General features: G+C 51.4%; 1 protein-coding gene across 1 annotated transcript in view; it reads right to left on the reverse strand.

The window, feature by feature from the left end:
- Positions 1-19,447, reverse strand: part of NOTCH1 (notch receptor 1) — a 106,925-nt gene that overhangs the window by 13,855 nt on the left and 73,623 nt on the right. Inside the window, exons 17-27 of the mRNA XM_083375013.1 lie at positions 17,251-17,403; positions 15,781-16,009; positions 15,296-15,497; positions 13,396-13,549; positions 12,841-13,025; positions 12,403-12,535; positions 10,699-10,956; positions 9,179-9,291; positions 6,173-6,741; positions 3,199-3,624; positions 1,474-1,622 (exon numbers count right to left, since the gene is read on the reverse strand). Of these exons, the coding sequence (XP_083231139.1) occupies positions 1,474-1,622; positions 3,199-3,624; positions 6,173-6,741; positions 9,179-9,291; positions 10,699-10,956; positions 12,403-12,535; positions 12,841-13,025; positions 13,396-13,549; positions 15,296-15,497; positions 15,781-16,009; positions 17,251-17,403 (2,571 nt within the window). The remainder of the gene's footprint in view (positions 1-1,473; positions 1,623-3,198; positions 3,625-6,172; positions 6,742-9,178; positions 9,292-10,698; positions 10,957-12,402; positions 12,536-12,840; positions 13,026-13,395; positions 13,550-15,295; positions 15,498-15,780; positions 16,010-17,250; positions 17,404-19,447) is intronic.

Consider the following 19,447-nt stretch of genomic DNA (forward strand, 5'->3'; position numbering starts at 1 on the left):
TTTGTTTGTTGGAAAAACTGGTGGGAAACCCCAAATTCCACTGCTTCGATGCTCGATGGATATTTTAATAGACAACAATGTGAAGATCAGCCAACAGAAGTAATAACCTCTGTGTTTATGCTCCTTCTTTTTAAATATTTATATTCTCTCCTTTCTGAGATTTTTATTAGCTTCCTCATAGCCATAGCCAGATATTAAAAAAACAAGCAGGTCTAATTAAAACAAGTAATTCTCAACTTAGGACCACAATTGGGGCCTGAATGTCCATCACTAAATGGGGTGGTCAGTAATTGCCTGATTGTAAGGACCTGCCTCAACTGGGTCTCCCAAGAAAGCAGAACTCTTGAAACAGGCATTGCTTCAAAAGGAACTTTTATTGAGAGTCAGTGATAGCAGAAGAGCAAAGCAAGGTCTAAATATTTCACGCGCAAAAGGTTACTTCAAATGGCTCATTCAGGTTTCCACTCCCCCGAGTGTTCAACCATCTGGTTGAAATCCAGGCAATCCATAGAGGCTAGGTTGTTTTGAGAAGCTAGTGATTTAGCGCCCCTCTCAAGCTCTCTCTCGGCTTCGTTTCCCAACGGTCTCAGGCTCCATTGTCTGGAGATAAGGCAGATGTTTTTCAGGCCACCTTTCTTTCTCACGAAGGGAGGACATTTCAAAGAGCTGGGCAAACACATTCCCCAAGCAAGCAGCCCCCCTCCCACCAGAATGACAGGCCCCGAAAAGGAATATATTTTTATGACCTTTTTTTTGCTACTGTTGTTAACCTTATGAAGGGCCAATATTTGAGGACCACCTGTCTCTCTTCAACAGCCTGACCTTTCCTCCCGGGTTTCAGTGCAAACAGCAAATAAAGGAACAGCATCACGTCCAATTCTGATGTTAATATCTTAAAACCCGTGTTTGTGATGCCCAAACATAATAATAATAATAATAACACAATAGCAGAATTGGAAGGAACCTATTCCATCTCCTTGCTCAAGCAGGAGGCCCTCCTACCATTTCAGACAGTCTCTCCTTAAAAAAACTCCAGTGTTGGAACACCCACTTCTGGTGGCAAGCCGTTCCACTGGTTAATTGCCCTTACTATTAGGAAGTTTCTCCATAATTCTAGGTTGCTTCTCTCCTTGATTAGCCTCCATCCGTTGCTTCTTGTCCTGCCTTTGGGGGCTTTGGAGAAGAGGCCGACCTATCCTAATTGCATAGGCTTGGGACACTATCCTACATACAAGATGCTTCATTTGAGGAGAGGTTCCAGAAGGTGGAGAGTTACAGAAGCAAGAAACAGAGGCACATTTCTTGTTAAGTGATGAAGCTGGAAGCTCATTTATCCAGCCTCTGTTCCCGAAGGCCTCAGCAACCTGTCCAGGAGGAGAGAAGTCCCCCCACCATGCCCTCAGCGGCTTTCCAGGCCCTGCGACCCCCCCACCAGGCAAGTCCCAGAGGGGATCGTGAACAGAGTCTACTTACTTTTCACAGCTTCGATCTTGTAGGGAATGTCCAGGTTGCCGCTGGAGGCCAAGGCGCCCAGGAACGCCGCTACGTCGGTGGCACTCTGGAAACACTGAGAAGACGACTGGATGCATTGGCGGTTGTCGATTTCCAGGTGAACAATGGACCTGCAGGTTGGGGGAAGGGAAACGCACACCAATTAGCCGGAAGGAAGACCATCCGTCAGTGCAGGCCGTGGGCGTCTTCATCAGAGCCAGGGGCTGCAGCCTGACCCAGCTGTGCCAGCTGGTAGTCCTCGACTTACCACAGTTCATTTAGTGACAATTCCAAGTTACAACGGCCCTGAAAAAAAGTGACCTGGGACCGTTTTCCATACTTTTAGGGGTCGTCGCAGCATCCCTGCGGTCACACGATTAAAATGCAGACCCTTGACAGCTGGCACGGTTCATATTTATGACCGTTGCAATGTCCTGGGATCCCGTGACCCATTTCTTGTGACTTTCTGATAGGCAAAGTCAACGGGAAAGCACATTCGTCGAACATCCAGGTTACTAAATAACTACTAATGATTCACTTAACAACTCTGGCAAGAAAGGTCATAAAATGGGGCAAAACTCACTTCACATCTGTTTTGCTTAGCAATGGGAATTCGGGGATTAATTCTGCTCGTAGGTCAAGGACTGCCTGTGAGGCATTCGGCAAAGGCCTTTGGGCTCCTCTCCTCGGATATTCTCAGAATATTCTTCTCTCTGATCACAATTTCTGTTCCTCCCAGCTGATCAGGCCCAGGTTTATTCTTCCAAATTAATGTAGAGAAAAGCAAAGTCTAACTAAAGGCACAAATACAGATTTGGGCGAGACCCGGCTTAAAAACAGTAACTGGGAAAGGGACCTTGGGAGTCCTAGTGGACGATCGCTTGACTATGAGCCAGCCGTGTGCAGCAGCAACCAAAACAGCTAATACAATCCTGGGTTGTATAAACAGAGGCGTAGAATCAAAATCACACAAGGTATTAGTACTGCTTTATAACGCTCTAGTAAGACCACACCTGGAATACTGCAGCCAATTTTGGTCACCATATCGGAAAAAAGATGTTGAGAGTTTGGAAAAAATTCAGAGAAGAGCAACTAAGATGTTTAAAGGCCTGGACACTAAAACATACAAAGAACGGGTGTGGCTAGTCTAAAGAAAAGAGGAAATAGGGGAGACATGATAGCAGTATTCCAGTATTTGAGGGGCTGCCACGAAGAAGAGGGCATCAACTTATTCTCCAAAGCACCAGAGGGAAGGACAACAAGTAATGGATGGAAACTCATTGAGGACAGAAGCAACCTAGAATTAAGGAGAAACTTCCTGACAGTGAGGACAATTAGCCAGTGGAACAGCTGGCCACCAGAAATCACGGGAGCTCCATCACTGGAGATTTTTAAGAAGAGGCTAGAGTCTAGACAGTCACTTGTCTGAGATGGTATAGGTTCTCCTGCTTGAGTTGGGGGGAGGGACTAGAAGACCTCCAAGGTCCCTTCCAATTCAATTCAATTCAATTCAATTCAATTCAATTCAATTCAATTCTACTCTACTTTACCCATTCCTATTCTAGCCACACAATTCAAAGTCCCCCATTGCCCTGCTGCAGCTTTATGCCTGGGTCTGAATGACCTCTAACATACACCCCTTCCTACACACACACACACATACACAAAATCCTAGTAACCTCGGTTCACTTCTGCTGTGGTGCTTACCCGTAGATTTCCACCTGGTCCAGCTCTCTCTTCGACCTCCCGCTGATCGTCGCGTGGAGGGCTGCCTTCACACCGACCACCACCTCCGACACGTCTGGCCAGCCGCCCGCCGACCTCTTGATGCGGTGTTTTTTTAATTCTTCCGGGTTCCCAAAATAAGGGAAGATCATGTACTCGCCCTTGGTGTCCTTCTTGAAAACCACGTTGGTGTGCAGGACCCGGCTGAGCTCACGCAGGAAGTTCAGGGAGTAGTTCCTGAGGATTTCAGGACTGATCAGCACCACCACCACCAAGGTCCCGTCCGCCAGCTTCTGAGGCACGTGGTTGGCACAGTCGAGGCCGTCCCATTCGCACTCGGCGCTGTTGCATCCCTGATCACAGTTGCCGTCAGAAAAGTGATCCTTGCAGTACTGGTCATAGAGAGGGCTGCCAAGGTGGAGGGAGAAAGGAGTGAGGCCATGGATCACCTAGACAACTTTTTCACAGATTGTACCACTCTTAGGACCTGACAGTATTTGAGTACCGCCAGCGCTTAGCAAGGTGTCAAAAACCTGATGACTAAAAAAAAAAAAGGGGGGGATTCTGGGTTTTACTGATTAGATTCATTTGTTGTTATAGAAATGGCTAGTTTATAATATTATAAAGGTAAAGGTTCCCCCGCACATGTGTGCTAGTCGTTTCCATCTCTAGGGGCCGGTGCTCATCTCCGTTCCAAAGCTGAAGAGCCAGTGCTTGTCTGAGGACGTCTCCGTGGACATGTGGCCGGCATGACTAGACGCCAAAGACGCACGGAACGCTGTTACCTTCCCACCGTAGTGGTCCCTATTTTTCTACTTGCATTTTTACGTGCTTTTGAACTGCTAGGTTGGAAGAAGCTGGGATGAGTAACAGGCGCTCACTCTGCTATGCGGCACTCGGGATTCGACCCGCCAAACTGCCGACCCTCTGATCAACAAACTCAGTGTCCTAACCCACTGAGCCACCGCGTCCCTTTTATAATATTATAGAAAAGTAGAAAGTTGAGGTTCAATGTTAACACTTCCATCTACTGCAACAGAGGATGTCTGTTCTTTTTCCCTTCTTCCCCTCACTTTTTCTCCCTTTTTCCTCCCCACTGTGTCCTACTATTTGCTTTTGTATTTTTGTATTTTATTCTATAATCTAATAAAATGTTACAAACTGTAGAAAAAAGTTTTTAAAAAGTACCAGTTTTAATTTTTCCCAGTGGCAGTTCCTTTGCTGAATCACTTTCTCTTTGCACTGACAAATGTATGATGAATTTATCCATGTTTATTAATATGCACCACTACCAGCTAAGCTCAGGGGTCTTCAAACTTGGCACTTTTAGGACTTGTGGACTTCAACTCCCAGAATTCCTCAGCCATCATGGCTGGTTGAGGAATTCTGGGACTTGAAGTCCACAGGTCTTAAAGTTGCTAAGTTTGTAGACCCCTAAGCTAGCTGGTCGGCCTTTCTTCCTCTCTCCCTCTCCTCTTCTTCCTCTCTGCCTTCTGAGCTCTCCTTCCACAGTGTAGTAGGAATGCATTCCCCACCTCCCGTCCCTTCCCTGTACCCTTAAAGACACAGAAATCAAGCGCAAAGCAAGAAAGGCTCACAAATGCCTCCCAGAATAAAGAAACACTGACTACATTTTTTTTTCTTTAAGCTGCCTCAGGCATGTCTCAAGTTTAAACAATGTAGCAGCCAGGCTCCAGCAATTGCAAAAAAAGCGATAACTTTAAATTAAGCATGTTTACCTACAAAGAAAACTTGCTAAAAGACATAGACAAAAACTCAAGATAAGGGGGTAAAACTAATTACATTTGTTTAAAGGGATTAAACCTACGAAGCCAACACTTTGGACTCATTGCTAGCCTTTGTAAAATATTCCAATAACCAAAGCACACAAACTGAGCCTCTGAATTACAAAACGCTGTGAAAACTGTATAAAAATCCTTTATTGTAATCCATTCAAGCTGCCAGTTGACCAGGAACCCACTGGCTTCTGAACTAAACCCACCTCCTTTCCGACATGCTTATCTCCCGGCTTTTCATTTCATTAGTGCTGATTGCATTCTCCTGGCTGGAGAAAATGAACCAGGAGACCTTTTCTTCCAGCGACTGCTGCTGCTTCTTCCCTGCCTCTTTTTCTTCTTTGCCTGTTCAGCTCTCCTTCCACAGCTTCTTCTGTCCCCTTCTCTTTCCCTGTTGTCTTTTTTTTCCCCTTTCCCGCCAAAGCCACCTCCTTTTATATCCTTTTCTCTCCTTCCCCCCTTTTTCTTCAGTTCACCTCCAGCTCTGCACTGCTTCCGGAAGTGCCAATCAGCTGGAGCCCTGCCAGCACTCTTGGGGCTTCTGCTGAGCCCAGGCAGTCCTGCAGCTCCAGCTGCCTCTCCCTCAGTCTTGGGTTGCTTCAGCTCATTCCCCTCCCCCGCTATATTTGTCTAAGAAGGTCACATACCAACTGCCACATGCCAAAGTACCACTAGTGGTATGCATACCACCGGTTGAAAAGCCCTGATCTAGACCATGGGTAGGCAACCTTGAGAACTTTAAGACTTGTGGACTTCACATCCTGGTCACTTTGCTGCAAGGACTGAGTGGGTGCAGGGAGGAAAGGTAAGGGGAAAACGAGAAACCTACCGTGTTTCCCCAAAAAGAAGACCTAACCGGGAAATAAGCCCTAGCCTGATTTTTCAGGATGCTCGTAATATAAGCCCCGCCCCCCAAAATAAGCCCCAGTTAAGATCGTCAGCCAGACGGACCCATTTAGTACCGTATTTCCCCCAATGTAAGCCCTAAAGCATCTTTTGGAGCAAAAATTAATATAAGACCCGATCTTATTTTTGGGGGAAACAGGGGTGCAAGCAACCCTTCCTCCTTCTCTTTCCCCTTGTTGAAAAAAAAAAAGTGAGCCCCCTTGAAGCGGAGGAGAGGGACGCAACGCGCTGTCCGTCCGGGCACAGCCACTTACTTGCACTGCAGCTCGACCTTCTGGCAGTCAAAGCCGTCATACAGGCAGCCGCTGTTGTTGCACTGGACGTCGCACTTGCCGTCGTTGAAGTAGTTCCAGCACTGCAGGGCCTGGGTGCAATTCTTCCAGGGGTCGTTGAAGTTGAGCGAACAGTCGCCGCCGTCCCAGCCACAGGCGTGGTTGTTGCATTTGGCGTCGCAGATCTTGTTGCCGGCGAGGCCGGGGCAGCCCAGGATCTCACACTTCTCCTCCACCAGGGGAGGGGTGATGTCTTGACCGGGACCCCCCGGGAATTCAAAGTCCAGGATGTGGCAGTTGAGGCCGTTGAAGTTGACAGGGCAGAGGCAGCGGTAGTGGGGTGGCTCTTGGGTGAGCTGGCAGGTGCCCTCGTTGTAGCAGGGGCTGGAGTGGCAGGGGCTGTGGGAGGGGAACTGGCACTCGGGACCGGTGAAACCCGGCGTGCACAGGCACCTGGACTGCTTGGCGGTGGAAACGCAGGTCCCGCCGTTCAGGCACCGCAACATCCCACAGCTGCGCAAGTCATTTTCACACGTGATGCCGTCCAAGCCCTAAGAGGGGAAGAAGCAGCAGAAGAAGGCCATCATTCAGGAGTGAAGGAAATGGAAGGAGCGCCGAGACTGGGGGACCAGCACTCCAGACCAGGGGCTATCCAGCCTCCGTGTGACCACATCCAGCCAAGGGGGGCTGCTGTCAAAGAGTGACGTGATAGCAGTGTTCCAATATCTCAGGGGCTGCCCCAAAGAAGAAGGGGTCCACCTATTCTCCAAAGGGCCTGAAGGCAGGACGAGAAACGATGGATGGAAACTAATCAAGGAGAGAAGCAACCTGGAACTAAGGAAAAATTTCCTGACAGTGAGGACAATTAACCAGTGGAACAACTCGCCTCCAGAAGCTGGGAATGCTCCAACACTGGAAGTTTTAAAGAGGAGACTGGACAGCCATATGTCCGAAAGGATATAGGGTTTCCTGCCTGAGCAGAGGGTTGGACTAGATGACCTCCAAGGTCCCTTCCAAATTTTATTATTATTATTATTATTATCTTTTATTCATTAAACATGAACCTCAGTCAACTAAACACTTAAACTGACTGGCACTGATGGTTGACACGGGCTGCTGCCAGCATCCTAGGTATCAACCAGATATCTCCTTAAAATGTAAGATGTTCCGAGTAGCGCCGTTTTTTGTAGCTTTGCTGGAGTTATTGCAGGAAGCTGCAATATCATCATCATCATCATCATCATCATCATCATCATCATCATCATCATCTCTCAGCTTGGTCTTAAGTGCTGCCAAAAGCTGCCTTGCTAGAGTTGTGGGGTTCTGCCTCCTACACTCACGGTAAGAGAAGATCATTTGCCTTTTGCGGTCCCCGAGCCTCCTCCTCCTCCTGTGGCACAATAGTTCCAGACTCTTCCATTTCTCTTCTCAGAACTTCCGCCTGAGCCCTCCACCCCCACCCTCAGTCCCTTCTCCCCCTTCTCTGAACCGGGTCCACTGCCACCCTTTGAAATACCAGAACTGGACCCGGGACTCAAGGTGTGTGTGTGTGTGGGGGGGTCTTTCCCTTGAAAACAGCCCCAAATGGCAAGCCCTACCAGGACAGTGGGAGGCTCTGTCTGTGGGGCAGAAAATGCTTTTCCAACTAGCCGCCCTGCAGCTCCGGTCCTGCCAGCTGCTGGGCACCAGGGATCCTCACTTCAGGCAGCCTGGAGAAACAGCTGGATTTACCCCGGGCAAGATGGCCAAGCATTGTTGTGGCTGCTCCATCATCGATGGAGGCTTTTAAGAGCAGGCTGGACAGTCACCTGTCTGAAATGGCGTAGCGCAGTGATGGCGAACCTTTTGGAGACCGAGTGCCCAAACTGCAACCCAAAACCCACTTATGTATCGTCGGGTGCCGGATGGGCGTGGCCCATTGGGATGGCGTGGCTGTGGTGGTAACGGCAGACTGGGTAGGACTAAAAAGTTCAATCAATCAATTCCAACTTTGCGGAAAAAAGTTCTTCCCGCGAGAAGCTGAAATTGATTGTTTTTTGCACACGGCGGCGGAGGCCTAAAGCGAAAAGTTTTTATAAAACCCAGCTGAAGGCCTAGGAATGGGGCGATGGCGCGCGTGCCCACAGAAAAGGCTCTGCATGCCACCTGTGGCACATGTGCCATAGGTTCACCACCATGGGTGTAGGGTCTCCTGCTTGAGCAGAGGGTTGGACTAGAAGACCTCAAGGTCCCTTCCAGACCTATTCTGATTTTTACTGAACCTGCTTGCATATCACACGTTTCACCCGCTTCCTGGACTAATTACCGGTAATCCTTGATTTATGACTGGTCGCTAACATGACTTTGAACTACCCCACCCCAAAAGGGCCCGGATTTGAAGTTACGACATCTGCCTTCCTCACGTTGATGTGACTTCATTTTGGGCGCTGGACAGTCAGCCCACCTTTACGGCTGCTTGATTACGATGCCATGATTTATGACATTTTTTGCAGGAAAATGGCGCTCACTTCCGCTTTCTGGCAGAAACCGCCCCATAATGGGTTGGCATAATGAGCTCAGCGTTTGCTTAACAGACGCTGCAAAATAATAATTGTAATAGTAGTAGTAGTAGTAGTAGTAGTAGTAGTAGTAATAATAATAATAATAATAATAATAATAATAATAATAATAATAATAATAATAAAAATAAAAATGGGCACTTTGTGAGCATCTTGACGCACAGGTGAAATTGTGGGCTCAATTAAACTTCGTAAATCGAGGACTAATTGTAATTTGTGTTATATGTGGAATCGTAAACTTCCCAATGGGGTCCAGTGGCGCCCTCCCAGACGGCCCAGGTTCCCATGTGGGGCAAGCCCAGCCCCTAAAGTGCCGAAAGAGCCCAGCTCCACCCCTTCCGCCACCATCAAGATGCGAAGAATTTGGGGCTTCACCCTTGAGCCACCCCCCCCCCACCCTCCTGCTCCCTGACCCCAGCCGGCCGCATACCGGGGGGCACTTGCAGATGTAACCCTGTTTCGTGTTGCTGGCGACGGCGCAGGTTCCCCCGTTCCGGCAAGGTCTGGTCTGGCAGCCGTTGAGCACCGTTTCGCAGCGCCGTCCTGGAAGGAGACCAAAAGGGGGGGGCTTTAGGTGGGCATCCGACCGAATTAGGTGCCTACGCTTCCTCCTCTGCCGTTCGGACGAAGGGGGGCCCTGCCTCGACCCCCCTCCCCGGGCTGGGAAACCTTTCGTGGAAACAGGTCGCCATACTTTACTTTGTAAGACTTGCGACGAAAGGATACAAATTTTTTCTCCTCCCCCCTTCGTTCAGCCGCTTAAGGACCGCCAAAAAGCTTTTGGGAATTGGAGAGGCTACTACATTCAGTGAATTTAATTTAATTTAATTATGGGACTTATATGCTGCCCTATCTCCCGAAGGACTCAGTGAAGGGTAAGAATAAAAGCTGACCCATTTACTTTGTGTCTTGCTTTAAGTCAAAACCAGCGTAATACTCTGCGGCGGAACCAGGACAGCAATAGATCAAAACCTGGTGATCTTTTCTTTACTCTCTTAAAGGTAGGAAATTTCCCCCCCCTCCCTGTGTTTCAACAAAGATCCTCTCACCCCCAAATGCATTTAGAATGGGGGTGGGGGGTGGGGGGGTTTAGTGTAACTTTCAGGTGTCAGAGAGAGAACGCTTCAGTAATTTGTAAAGGGGGCACTTCTTCAGCTTCCCCCCAATAAACAACTGGTGGGAGCTGCATTCAGGGATGGAGGGGAGGGGAGGGGGGAAGGAAGAAGGGGAAGGGGAAAGGGAGAGAGGGAGGGAGGAAGGAAAGGGAAGGGGAAAAGGAGGAAGGAAGGAAGGAAAGAGAGGGAGGAAAGAAGAGAAGGAAGGAGAGTAAGAAAGAGAAAGGAAAGAAAGAGAAAAACAGAGAAAGAGAGAAAGAGAGAAAAAAAGAAAGAAAGAAAGAAAGAAAGAAAGAAAGAAAGAAAGGAAAGAAGGAAGAAGGAAGGAAGGAAGGAAGGAAGGAAGGAAGGAAGGAAGGAAAGAGAGGGAGGAAAGAAGAGAAGGAAGAAGAGTAAGAAAGAGAGAAAGGAAAGAAAGAGAAAAACAGAGAAAGAAAGAGAGAAAGAAAGAAAGAAAGAAAGAAAGAAAGAAAGAAAGAAAGAAAGAAAGAAAGAGAGAAAGAGAGAGAGAGAGAGAGAGAGAGAGAGAGACCAGGCTTTTGCAGTGAGTATGCAACCACCGACGGAAGGAAGGAAGGAAGGAAGGAAGCAAGCAAGCAAACAAACAAGGCAGGAAAGAAGGGGAGGGGAAAGGGAGGGGAGGGGAAGGGAAGGGAGGGACGCAGGGAGGAAGAGAAAAGAAGGAAGGAAGGAAGGAAGGAAGGAAGGAAGGAAGGAAGGAAGGAAGGAAGGAAGGCGTAGGGGAGGGAGGATGCTGCCCTCCTGTCCAGACCCCAACTGTCTGGTCCACTTCCAGCCTTCGGAGATCCACACACACTCCCCCATGAGCACTCACCCGTGTAGCCCGGGCGGCATTCGCACTTGTAGTCATTGACTCGCTGCACGCAGTTCTGGGTCCCGCGCTGGTCGCAGGGGTTCGAGAGGCACTCGTTGACGTCCCCCTCGCAGCGCTCCCCAACAAAGCCCGGCAGGCAGATGCAGCTGTAGCCCCCCACCTTGTCAACGCACTTCCCTCTGTTGAAACACTTTGGGGTCAGGGTCTGGGGGTCTGTGGCAGGGCTGCAGTCGTCAATGTTGATCTCGCAGTGTACGCCTGGGGGGGGCGGGGAGGGGGGAAACCGGTCAGTGCCCTTCCCGTTTATTTATGCAATTGCTTCGGTCTCCAGGCTTACAGCCCCCCCCCTCGCCCCCCACCAGAAAACCAACTCTCAGCCTCTCTGTTTTGGAAGAGCAGAGGGGTGTGGGGTTTCTCCCCCCTCTGTAACTTCAAGACGGGCGGGCTTCAACTTCCCAGAATTCTCCAGCCAGCAGAATTCTGGGAGCTGAAGTCTTAAAGCTGGGGAGGTTGGGAAACGCTGGTCTGTCGACTGCCGGTGGCTGATTATCCAGGCCTGGGCTCAGGCTGGCCTAGCAATTTTCCCCCCCCCCGTGTCTTTTTAGTAGCAATAGAAAAGTGGATTCCCCTCGCCTTCTTCCGGGATGCTTTTATGCTGCCTTACATTCCGGGGATCTCCTGGTGGCCTCCCATCCAAATACAACTTCGGTCCCACCCTGCTCGTCTTTGTACATCAGCTGAAATCAGCTGCTCACATATATTATTCCACTCTACTCCAGGCAACAATCTCATCAAGGTTTGTTTTCTCCACAGCATTGATGTGTTACTGGAATTCCAAAGGTGGGAACCAAATTAATTACACAATCACGGGGCTGGAAGGGACCTTGAGGGTCTCCTAGTCCAGGGATAGGAAACCTTGGCTCTTTTATGACTCGTGGATTTCAACTCCCAGAATTCCTGAGCCAGCATGGGGGAACTTTGGCCCCCTCATGACTCGTGGACTTCAACTCCCAGAATTCCTGAGCCAGCATGGGGGAACTTTGGCCCCCTCATGACTCGTGGACTTCAACTCCCAGAATTCCTGAGCCAGCATGGGGGAACTTTGGCCCCCTCATGACTCGTGGACTTCAACTCCCAGAATTCCTCAGCCAGCATGGGGGAACTTTGGCCCCTTCATGACTCGTGGACTTCAACTCCCAGAATTCCTCAGCCAGCATGGCTCAGCATGGAAACCCCTCCCTTTCCCCTCAGCATGGCTGGCTGAGGAATTCTGGGAGTTCAAGTCCACGAGTCCTAAAAGAGCCAAGGTTGCCTACCCCTCTCCTGCCCAACCCCCTCACGCCATCTTGGAGCAATAATTATCCAGTTCTGAAAATGTCTGAAAATGACCAACATCACCAGAGGGGAACAGACTTTACCTCTTCCAAATCAGGGACCTCTTAGACCTCCCGCCCAACTCTAGGATGCAGCCCCCACTCCATTTTAGCCCCCACCCCTTCCCCCAGTCTGCAAAAAGCCAAATGCCGCAACCCAGAGATAGGGCCGAGTTGGTTTCCGTGGGGGCAGGGTCAAGGAAGTCAAGATGGTGGGGACAACCGTGTGGCTCGATTTTTTATTTTTCTGGACCACTTCTGCAGGAGCCCATTTGGAGCAGAGCTGATCGAGGGTCTGGGTCTCTCCTTTCTCCCCGCGTGAGCCTCTTACCTTGAGTTCCACGGGGACAAGAGCATTTGTAGGTGTTGAGCAGATCGATGCAAGTTCCGCCATTTTGGCAGGGATGGGAAAGGCACTCCTTGATCTCCTCCGAACAGTTCCTCCCGTGGTAGCCGGCCACGCACTACAAAGGGACAAGCAGACGCCGCTGAGCATGCCACAAGCCAGGCCGGGGCATCTGCTAAGCTTGTAAGCCGCCCTGAGTCTTCGGAGAAGGGCGGGGTATAAATGGAATTAAAATAAATAAATAAATAAATAAATCCGGCTCCGAGCGTTACTTGGGAAAGGGAGGCAGGGCCCTGTGTCCCTCCTGGCAAGGCACCTTCCCAACCTGGCACCGGGTGGCGGGTTGAAATCCTGCCTCCCTGAAAGCGGTCCCAATGCCCTGCAGCCACGGGAGCCCACTAGCCTTGGTGGGGGGAAGCCTACCTCGCAGGAATAGCCGCCCAGGTAGTCCGTGCAGGTCGCCCCGTTCTGGCAAGGGTTTGGGGAGCACTCGTCCACCTGCTCTTCACAGTAGCTGCCCGTGTACCCAGGCTGGCAATGGCAGAGGTGGGTGTTGCCCCTGTCCACGCAGAGTCCGGAGTTTCTACACAGGCGGGTAACGTCCAGCCCTGGAAGAGCCGCAGAGGGAGGCCATTAGACACATGTGGCTGGCCTGGACGGAGCAGGTAGGAAGGGGCAGGGCAAGGAGTAAAACATAGTGTCCAGTCCCATGCCTGGACAAACCCTTCCTTGCTCCTTGCACTTTTGTGGTCTCCGGCCCAGGCCACCCCATCCTCTGGCTCCTCGCCACCTGGCCCGACGGTGGAGACAGAAGGACTGCCGCCAGCCAGACCTCAAAGCGAGTTGCCCGGAATTGGCGACGCTCCACCTGGACAGAGACCCAGGACCCTGGAGGGAGGCACTTACTGAAAGTCCCCCCCCCACACACACAATCCTGCAGCATGTTGGTCAGGACACCGAGCAGGATGCAGGACCCACCTTGCCGTCGCGCGGCCACCTCACAAGAGACGTTGGGTATGTCGCAGTACAGGCCGGTCCAGCCACTCGAGCACTCGCAGCGGTAGTGGTTGTTGACCTGCCAGCACCTGCCTCCATTCTTACAGGGAGAGGAGTCGCACCAGTGGACCAGGTTCTGCAGAGATGTTGGGGGGGGGAGGGGAGAGGACGGCGCACGCGGTGAGGGAACAGAAGAGATGTCGTTTTGTGTCAAGGCTGCCGCAGGCTAAGCGGAAGCCGAGCAACGTCTCGGAGAGCAACCCCGGCGAGGTTGCTTCCGATTCTCATTTTGGCCATTATCTGTCACCTGCCGCCCCACGAGGAGCCCAAATGCACCTCGGCTGCCTTGTGCGGATTCCAGAGACGCTTCGGGCAGGCGGCCTGCACAGGGGCCAACTGCCCACCGCTGAACATGCTGGCAGCCCCAATTCTCTTTGGTGGTGTTGACCAATCCGTGTCACCTTCTGCCATGCTCAAAACCCGTTAAAATGTGCGGAACAGCCAAGGAAGAGCCGGCGCTCACCTCTAGAGGGCGCACGGAGGCTTATCCATGGATCAGGCAAGTGGGACGTTTGTCCCCAAAGGCCAAGCTTTGCGGGGGGAACCCCCACGGCTGCAGAGGTCAATCAGAACAGAGCAGAAAGGGACCTTGGAGGTCTTCTAGTCCAGCCCCCTGCTCAAGCAGGAGAGCCTAGACCATTTCAGACAGGTGACTGTCCAGTCTCTTCTTAAAAAGCTCCAGGGATGGAGCGCCCACAACATCTGGAGGCAACTTCTGTTCCACTGGTTAATTGTCTTCACTGTTGGGAAGTTTCTCCTTAATTCCAGGTTGCTTCTCACCTTGATTAGTTTCCATCCGTTGCTTCTTGTCCTGCCCTCTGGTGTTTTGGACAATAAATTGACCCCCTCTTCTCTGTGGCAGCCCTTCAAATACTGGAATGCCGCTATCATGTCCCCCCCCCCCAAGTCCTTCTTTTCTCTAGACTGGCCGTTCCCATTTCCTGCCACCGTTCTTCCTATGTTTTTGTCTCCAGGCCTTTAATCATCTTAGCTGCTCTTCTTTGCACTTTTCCCAAAGTCCCCACGTCTTTTTTTATAACGTGGTGGCCAGAACTGGATGCGGCGTTCCAGGTGTGGCCTCACTAAGGCTGTATTATTTTATTTATTTTTTATTTTAATTCCATTTATATCCCGCCCTTCTCCGAAGACTCAGGGCGGCTTACAAGCTTAGCAGTAGCCTTCATTCTATGTATATGCCTGCTTATTAGGGCTTTCACACACACCTCCCAAGCGGCATTATTACAAAGTCAGCTTAATTGCCCCCAACAATCTGGGTCCTCATTTTACCTACCTCGGAAGGATGGAAGGCTGAGTCAACCTTGAGCCTGGTGGGACTCGAACCTGCACTAATTGCAGGCGGCTGGTGTTACTTAAGGAGGCATTAGCCCACTGCTCCACCAAGGTATTAAGCGGTACTAACAACCAGCACTGTGAAATAACTGACAGACGGAGCCAAAATAACTGATGTTCAAAATGTTTGCAAGCGCTTCCCTGCCTCGTTCCTCCCACTTCAACCTCGATCCCTAAGACATGTTTTTTTCCCCCAGAGGTGCCTGACATTACAGATGCTCCTCGCTTAATGACTGCCTTGTTTAGGGAGGGTTCTCGGTTATGGCGGCTATAAAAAAAATTAACTTTACGGCCATCGCATTCGTAACCCTTGCAGGCACAGGAAAGCTGAAGCGAGATGGGCTGGCGGCCACTTCGCTTAATGACCACGTTGCCCGTGCCAGTTGGAGTCACTAAACGAGGACTACCTGGACGTCCTTGAAAACCCGGAGCGGATATTCCGCCTGGAACAGGGAGTGGAATTGCTGCTTACCTGGCAATTGAGTCCGGTGTAGCCCTGCGGGCAGGCGCATTTGTAAGTCCCGTAGCTGTCCTGGCACGTCCCCCCATTCACGCAGGGCCTGGAGTCGCACTCGTTGATGTCGTGCTCGCAATAAATGCCGGTGAAGCCAGGTGGGCAGACACAGGTGAAGGTGTTGATGCCGTCCACACAGGTGGCCCCATTGAAGCAGGAGCTGAGTGACAGGAGGGAGGGGGAGAGAGAGAGAGAGAGAGACAGAGTTACTCCCCCTGGCCTCGCTTGACCCCTCCTGGAAGCCGAGATGCTGGACCTTACATGAAACCTTTTGACCCGTCCGGCACATCCTAGATCGGCATTTCTCGGCCTTGACAACCTGAAGATGGGCGGACTTCAACTCCCAGAATTCCTGGCTGGCTGGGAAATTCTGGAAGCGGAAGTCCACCCCTCTTTTAAGTTGTCAAGGCGGGGGTGGGGAAGCCCCTCCCAGACGGACCTACCTCTCCGTGCAGTCGGGCGTGTTGTGCTCACAGTGGATCCCGCTGAAGCCGGAGGGACAGGTGCAGGTGTAGCTGTTCACACAGTCGGTGCAGTTGGCCCCGTTCTCGCAGGGGTTGCTGGCGCACTCGTCAATGTCCTCCTGGCATTTGGGGCCCTGGAAGCCTGCCAGGCAGTTGCAGAAGAAGCCGTTGACGCCGTCAGAACAGGAGCCCCCATTGTGGCAGGGATCTGGGGAGGGGGGGGAGAGAGAGATAAGCAGACTTGGCACCGCATTCAGAAGACCAGGAGGAGGGAAGGGGGTCTGTGGGGCGCCCTGCCAATCAGTGCGGCAGCATCCCTGCCCCCCCATGCCCTCTTCAACACTGCTCCCCCCCCCCGGGAAAGTGAACCCCACACCTCTGGGTCCTTCCTTCTAGTGGGCCTGGAAATTATGCTGTGGTGTTTCTGGAATAAGAAGCCAAGGGGTGTTTGTGTGTGTCTGTCTGTGTGTGTGTGTGTGTGTGTGTGTGTGTGTGTGTGTGTGTGTGTCTGTCTGTCTCTCTCTCTCTCTCTCCTTCCCTCTGTCTCCCTCTCTCCCTGCCTCTCTCTCACCCTCCCTCCTTCTCTCCCTCCCTTCCTCTCTCCCTCCCTGTCCCTTCCTCTCTCTCCCTCCCTTCCTCTCTCTCTCCCCCTCCCTCTCTCCCTCCCTTCCTCTCTCTCCCTCCCTTTGTCTCTCCCTCCCTTCCTCTCTCTCTCCCTCCCTCTCTCCCTCCCTTCCTCTTCCTCCCTCTCTCCCTCCCTTCGTCTCTCCCTCCCTTCCTCTCTCTCCCCCTCCCTCTCCCCCTCCCTTCCTCTCTCTCCCTCCCTCTCTCCCTTCCTCTCTCTCCCTCCCTTCCTCTCTCTCCCTTCCTCTCTCCCTCCCTTCCTCTCTCTCCCTCCCTTCCTCTCTCCCTCCCTCTCTCCCTCCCTTCGTCTCTCTCTCTCCCTCCCTCTCTCCCTCCCTCCCTCTCTCTCCCTCCCTTCCTCTCTCCCTCCCTTCGTCTCTCCCTCCCTTCGTCTCTCTCCCTCCCTTCGTCTCTCTCCCTCCCTCTCTCCCTCCCTCCCTTCCTCTCCCACCCTCCCTCTCCCTCCCTCCCTCTCTCCCTCCCTTCTTCTCTCTCCCTCTGTCCCTCTCTGTCCCTCCCTCCCTCTCTCTCCCTCTCACTCACACACACACACTTTGCAAAGGGAGAAAGCCCTTTTTCCCTCCCGTGTCCCCAAGACCGACTTTCCCAAGCGGCTGACCTGCAGATACGTCCCTGCGTGCCCAGAGGGTGAGGAGGGCAGTGGGGGGCAGGCAGTTTTCTCCATTGAAAGAGCAGTTTTGAAGGACACCAGATCGGCTGCCCGGATGCGCCCCCCTCCCCAGCTCAGTTAATCCTTGCCCCCCCCCCCACACACACACCCGGGACAGGCCCTAATTGGGAGTTTGTTTCCTGGGCTGTTCTTACTGGGTTGGCAGTCATCGATGTCAGTTTCGCAGCTCTCCCCTGTGAAACCGGATTTGCACACGCAGCGGTAGCTCCCATTGGTGTTTTGGCACGTGGCACCGTTCCGACAGGGGCTCTTCACACACTCGTTGATGTCAATCTCACACGTTTGCCCTGAGAAGCGAAGGGAGAACCATACTTGGAATACTGCAGTTTCGGTCACCGCATTTACAAAAAAGAGGTTGAGGCTTTGGAAAAAGCGCAGAGAAGAGCAGCTAAGATGATAGAAGGCCTGGAGACTAAAACATTTAAAGAACGGTTACAGGATTTGGGGATGGCCAGTCTAGAGAAAAGAAGGACTGGTGGGGGGGACATGATAGCGGTATTCCAGTATTTGAGGGGCTGCCACAAAGAGGAAGGGGTCAAATTACTCTCCAAAGCACCAGAAGGGCAGACAAGAAACAACGGTTGGAAACTAATCAAGGAGAGAAGCAACCTGGAATGAAGGAGAAATGTCCTAACAGTGAAGACAATTAACCAATGGAACCACTTGCCACCAGAAATCATGGGCGCTCCATCACTGGAGGTTTTTAAGAAGAGACTGGACAGTCACCTGTCTGAAATGGCCTAGGTCAGTGATGGCGAACCTTTTAGAGACCGAGTGCCCAAACTGCAACCCAAAACAAAGTTATTTATCGCTGGGTGCCAGGTGGGCACAGCCTACTGGGTGGGTGTGGCTGTGGTGGTCATGGAAGATTGGGTGGGTGTGGCCAAGCTGGTTGTGGTCCCCTCAATGTCGCTCGTGGGGAGGGACACCTGTTGGGGGGGCAACTGGTTGAAGAGGGACAGTTGCCACCTCCGAGGCATGGCACAGGTGCCCACAGGGAGGCTCTGAGTGCCGCCTCTGGCATCCGTGCCATAGGTTCCCCACCACTGGCATATTTTCTCCTGCTTCAGCAGGGGGCTGGACTAGAAGACCTCCCAGCTCCATTCTGATGGACCATGCCACCGTGTCATGCAAGTGACCTCAAGTACCACTTTCGTCTTTTACAGAAGTTTGCGAGTAGCGATCCATTTCGGAGAGGGATGGACGAGCAGCTTCTTTAAAAAAGCACCACAGCCTTGGATGTTGACAGGGCCAAGGAGATGAAAGCCACTTTTGCGTCTTGCAGGGCAAGGACACCCCCCTGGGCTTTCAGGGCCAGGTAAAAGGCCGGCAGGCCAAACCCTGCCCCCACCCCCACTCCCCCCCATCCATGCTCTAAATCAGGGGTCTTCCAACTTGGCCCTTTGATGACTTGTGGACTTCAACTCCCAGAATTCCTCAGCCAGCGTGCCTGGCTGAGGAACTCTGGGAGTTGAAGTCCACAAGTCATAAAGGGGCCAAGTTTGAAGACCCCTGCTCTAAATCTTTACCAGAGTTTGCAAATGCATGTCTACGAAGCAGCAGATATAAAAAACAGCTCTGGCCTAACTATATGGAGGAATTTACAGCTGCAGGAGGCAGAGGATAAATGAAGTAGGATGATGGAACAGAGGCAGCAGCCCGTTCCTAATTTCAGCCTGGAACGCTAAAGCGGAAGAGGCAACACTCTCCATATTGGAGAAACGTCTGCAGGATTACTGTGGGACCACCACCCAGCAGGGCTCTTCTGAGGTTGTTCAATTAATTAGCTAATTAAGACCGATTAGGATGGAGAAAGAGTTAACTAAGCATCAGCTAATGGCTTAGACCTGCCGTCTCTGTGTACGTGCAGAGCACAAAAAAAAAATGAAATTAACCCAGCAGAGGGAGGAAGGATCGAAATTTTCGCCCACGCTGTAAAAATCGCTCCAACATTGTTAGACTGGAGACGTCCATGTTCACAATTATTTAAGCCCATTAATTAGCTCAAATGCAGAAGACGTCCAGTTGGGTGGACATCAGTGACCAGAATTCCCTAGGCGGCGTAGCTACTCGATAAGGATTCTGGGAGAGGAATTCTGCCTGTCATCCAGAGCAGGAATATGCAGTGTAAAAGGCTGTGCTGGCGCAAAGCCTAAATATGATCTATTGGAAAGAAATACTTTGCTCTTTATAGCAGTGTTCTCAACTTTTGGCAATTTTAAAATGTCTGGATTAATTCCCAAAATCCGTCAGCCAGCCATGGGGAATTTTGGGAATGGTAGTCCAGCTGAAAAGATGAGAAAAACACTGCTTCATCGGTTTATATCCAGT

This window comes from Vipera ursinii, assembly GCF_947247035.1.
Source record: "Vipera ursinii genome assembly, chromosome: 16".
Lineage (NCBI taxonomy): Eukaryota > Metazoa > Chordata > Lepidosauria > Squamata > Viperidae > Vipera > Vipera ursinii.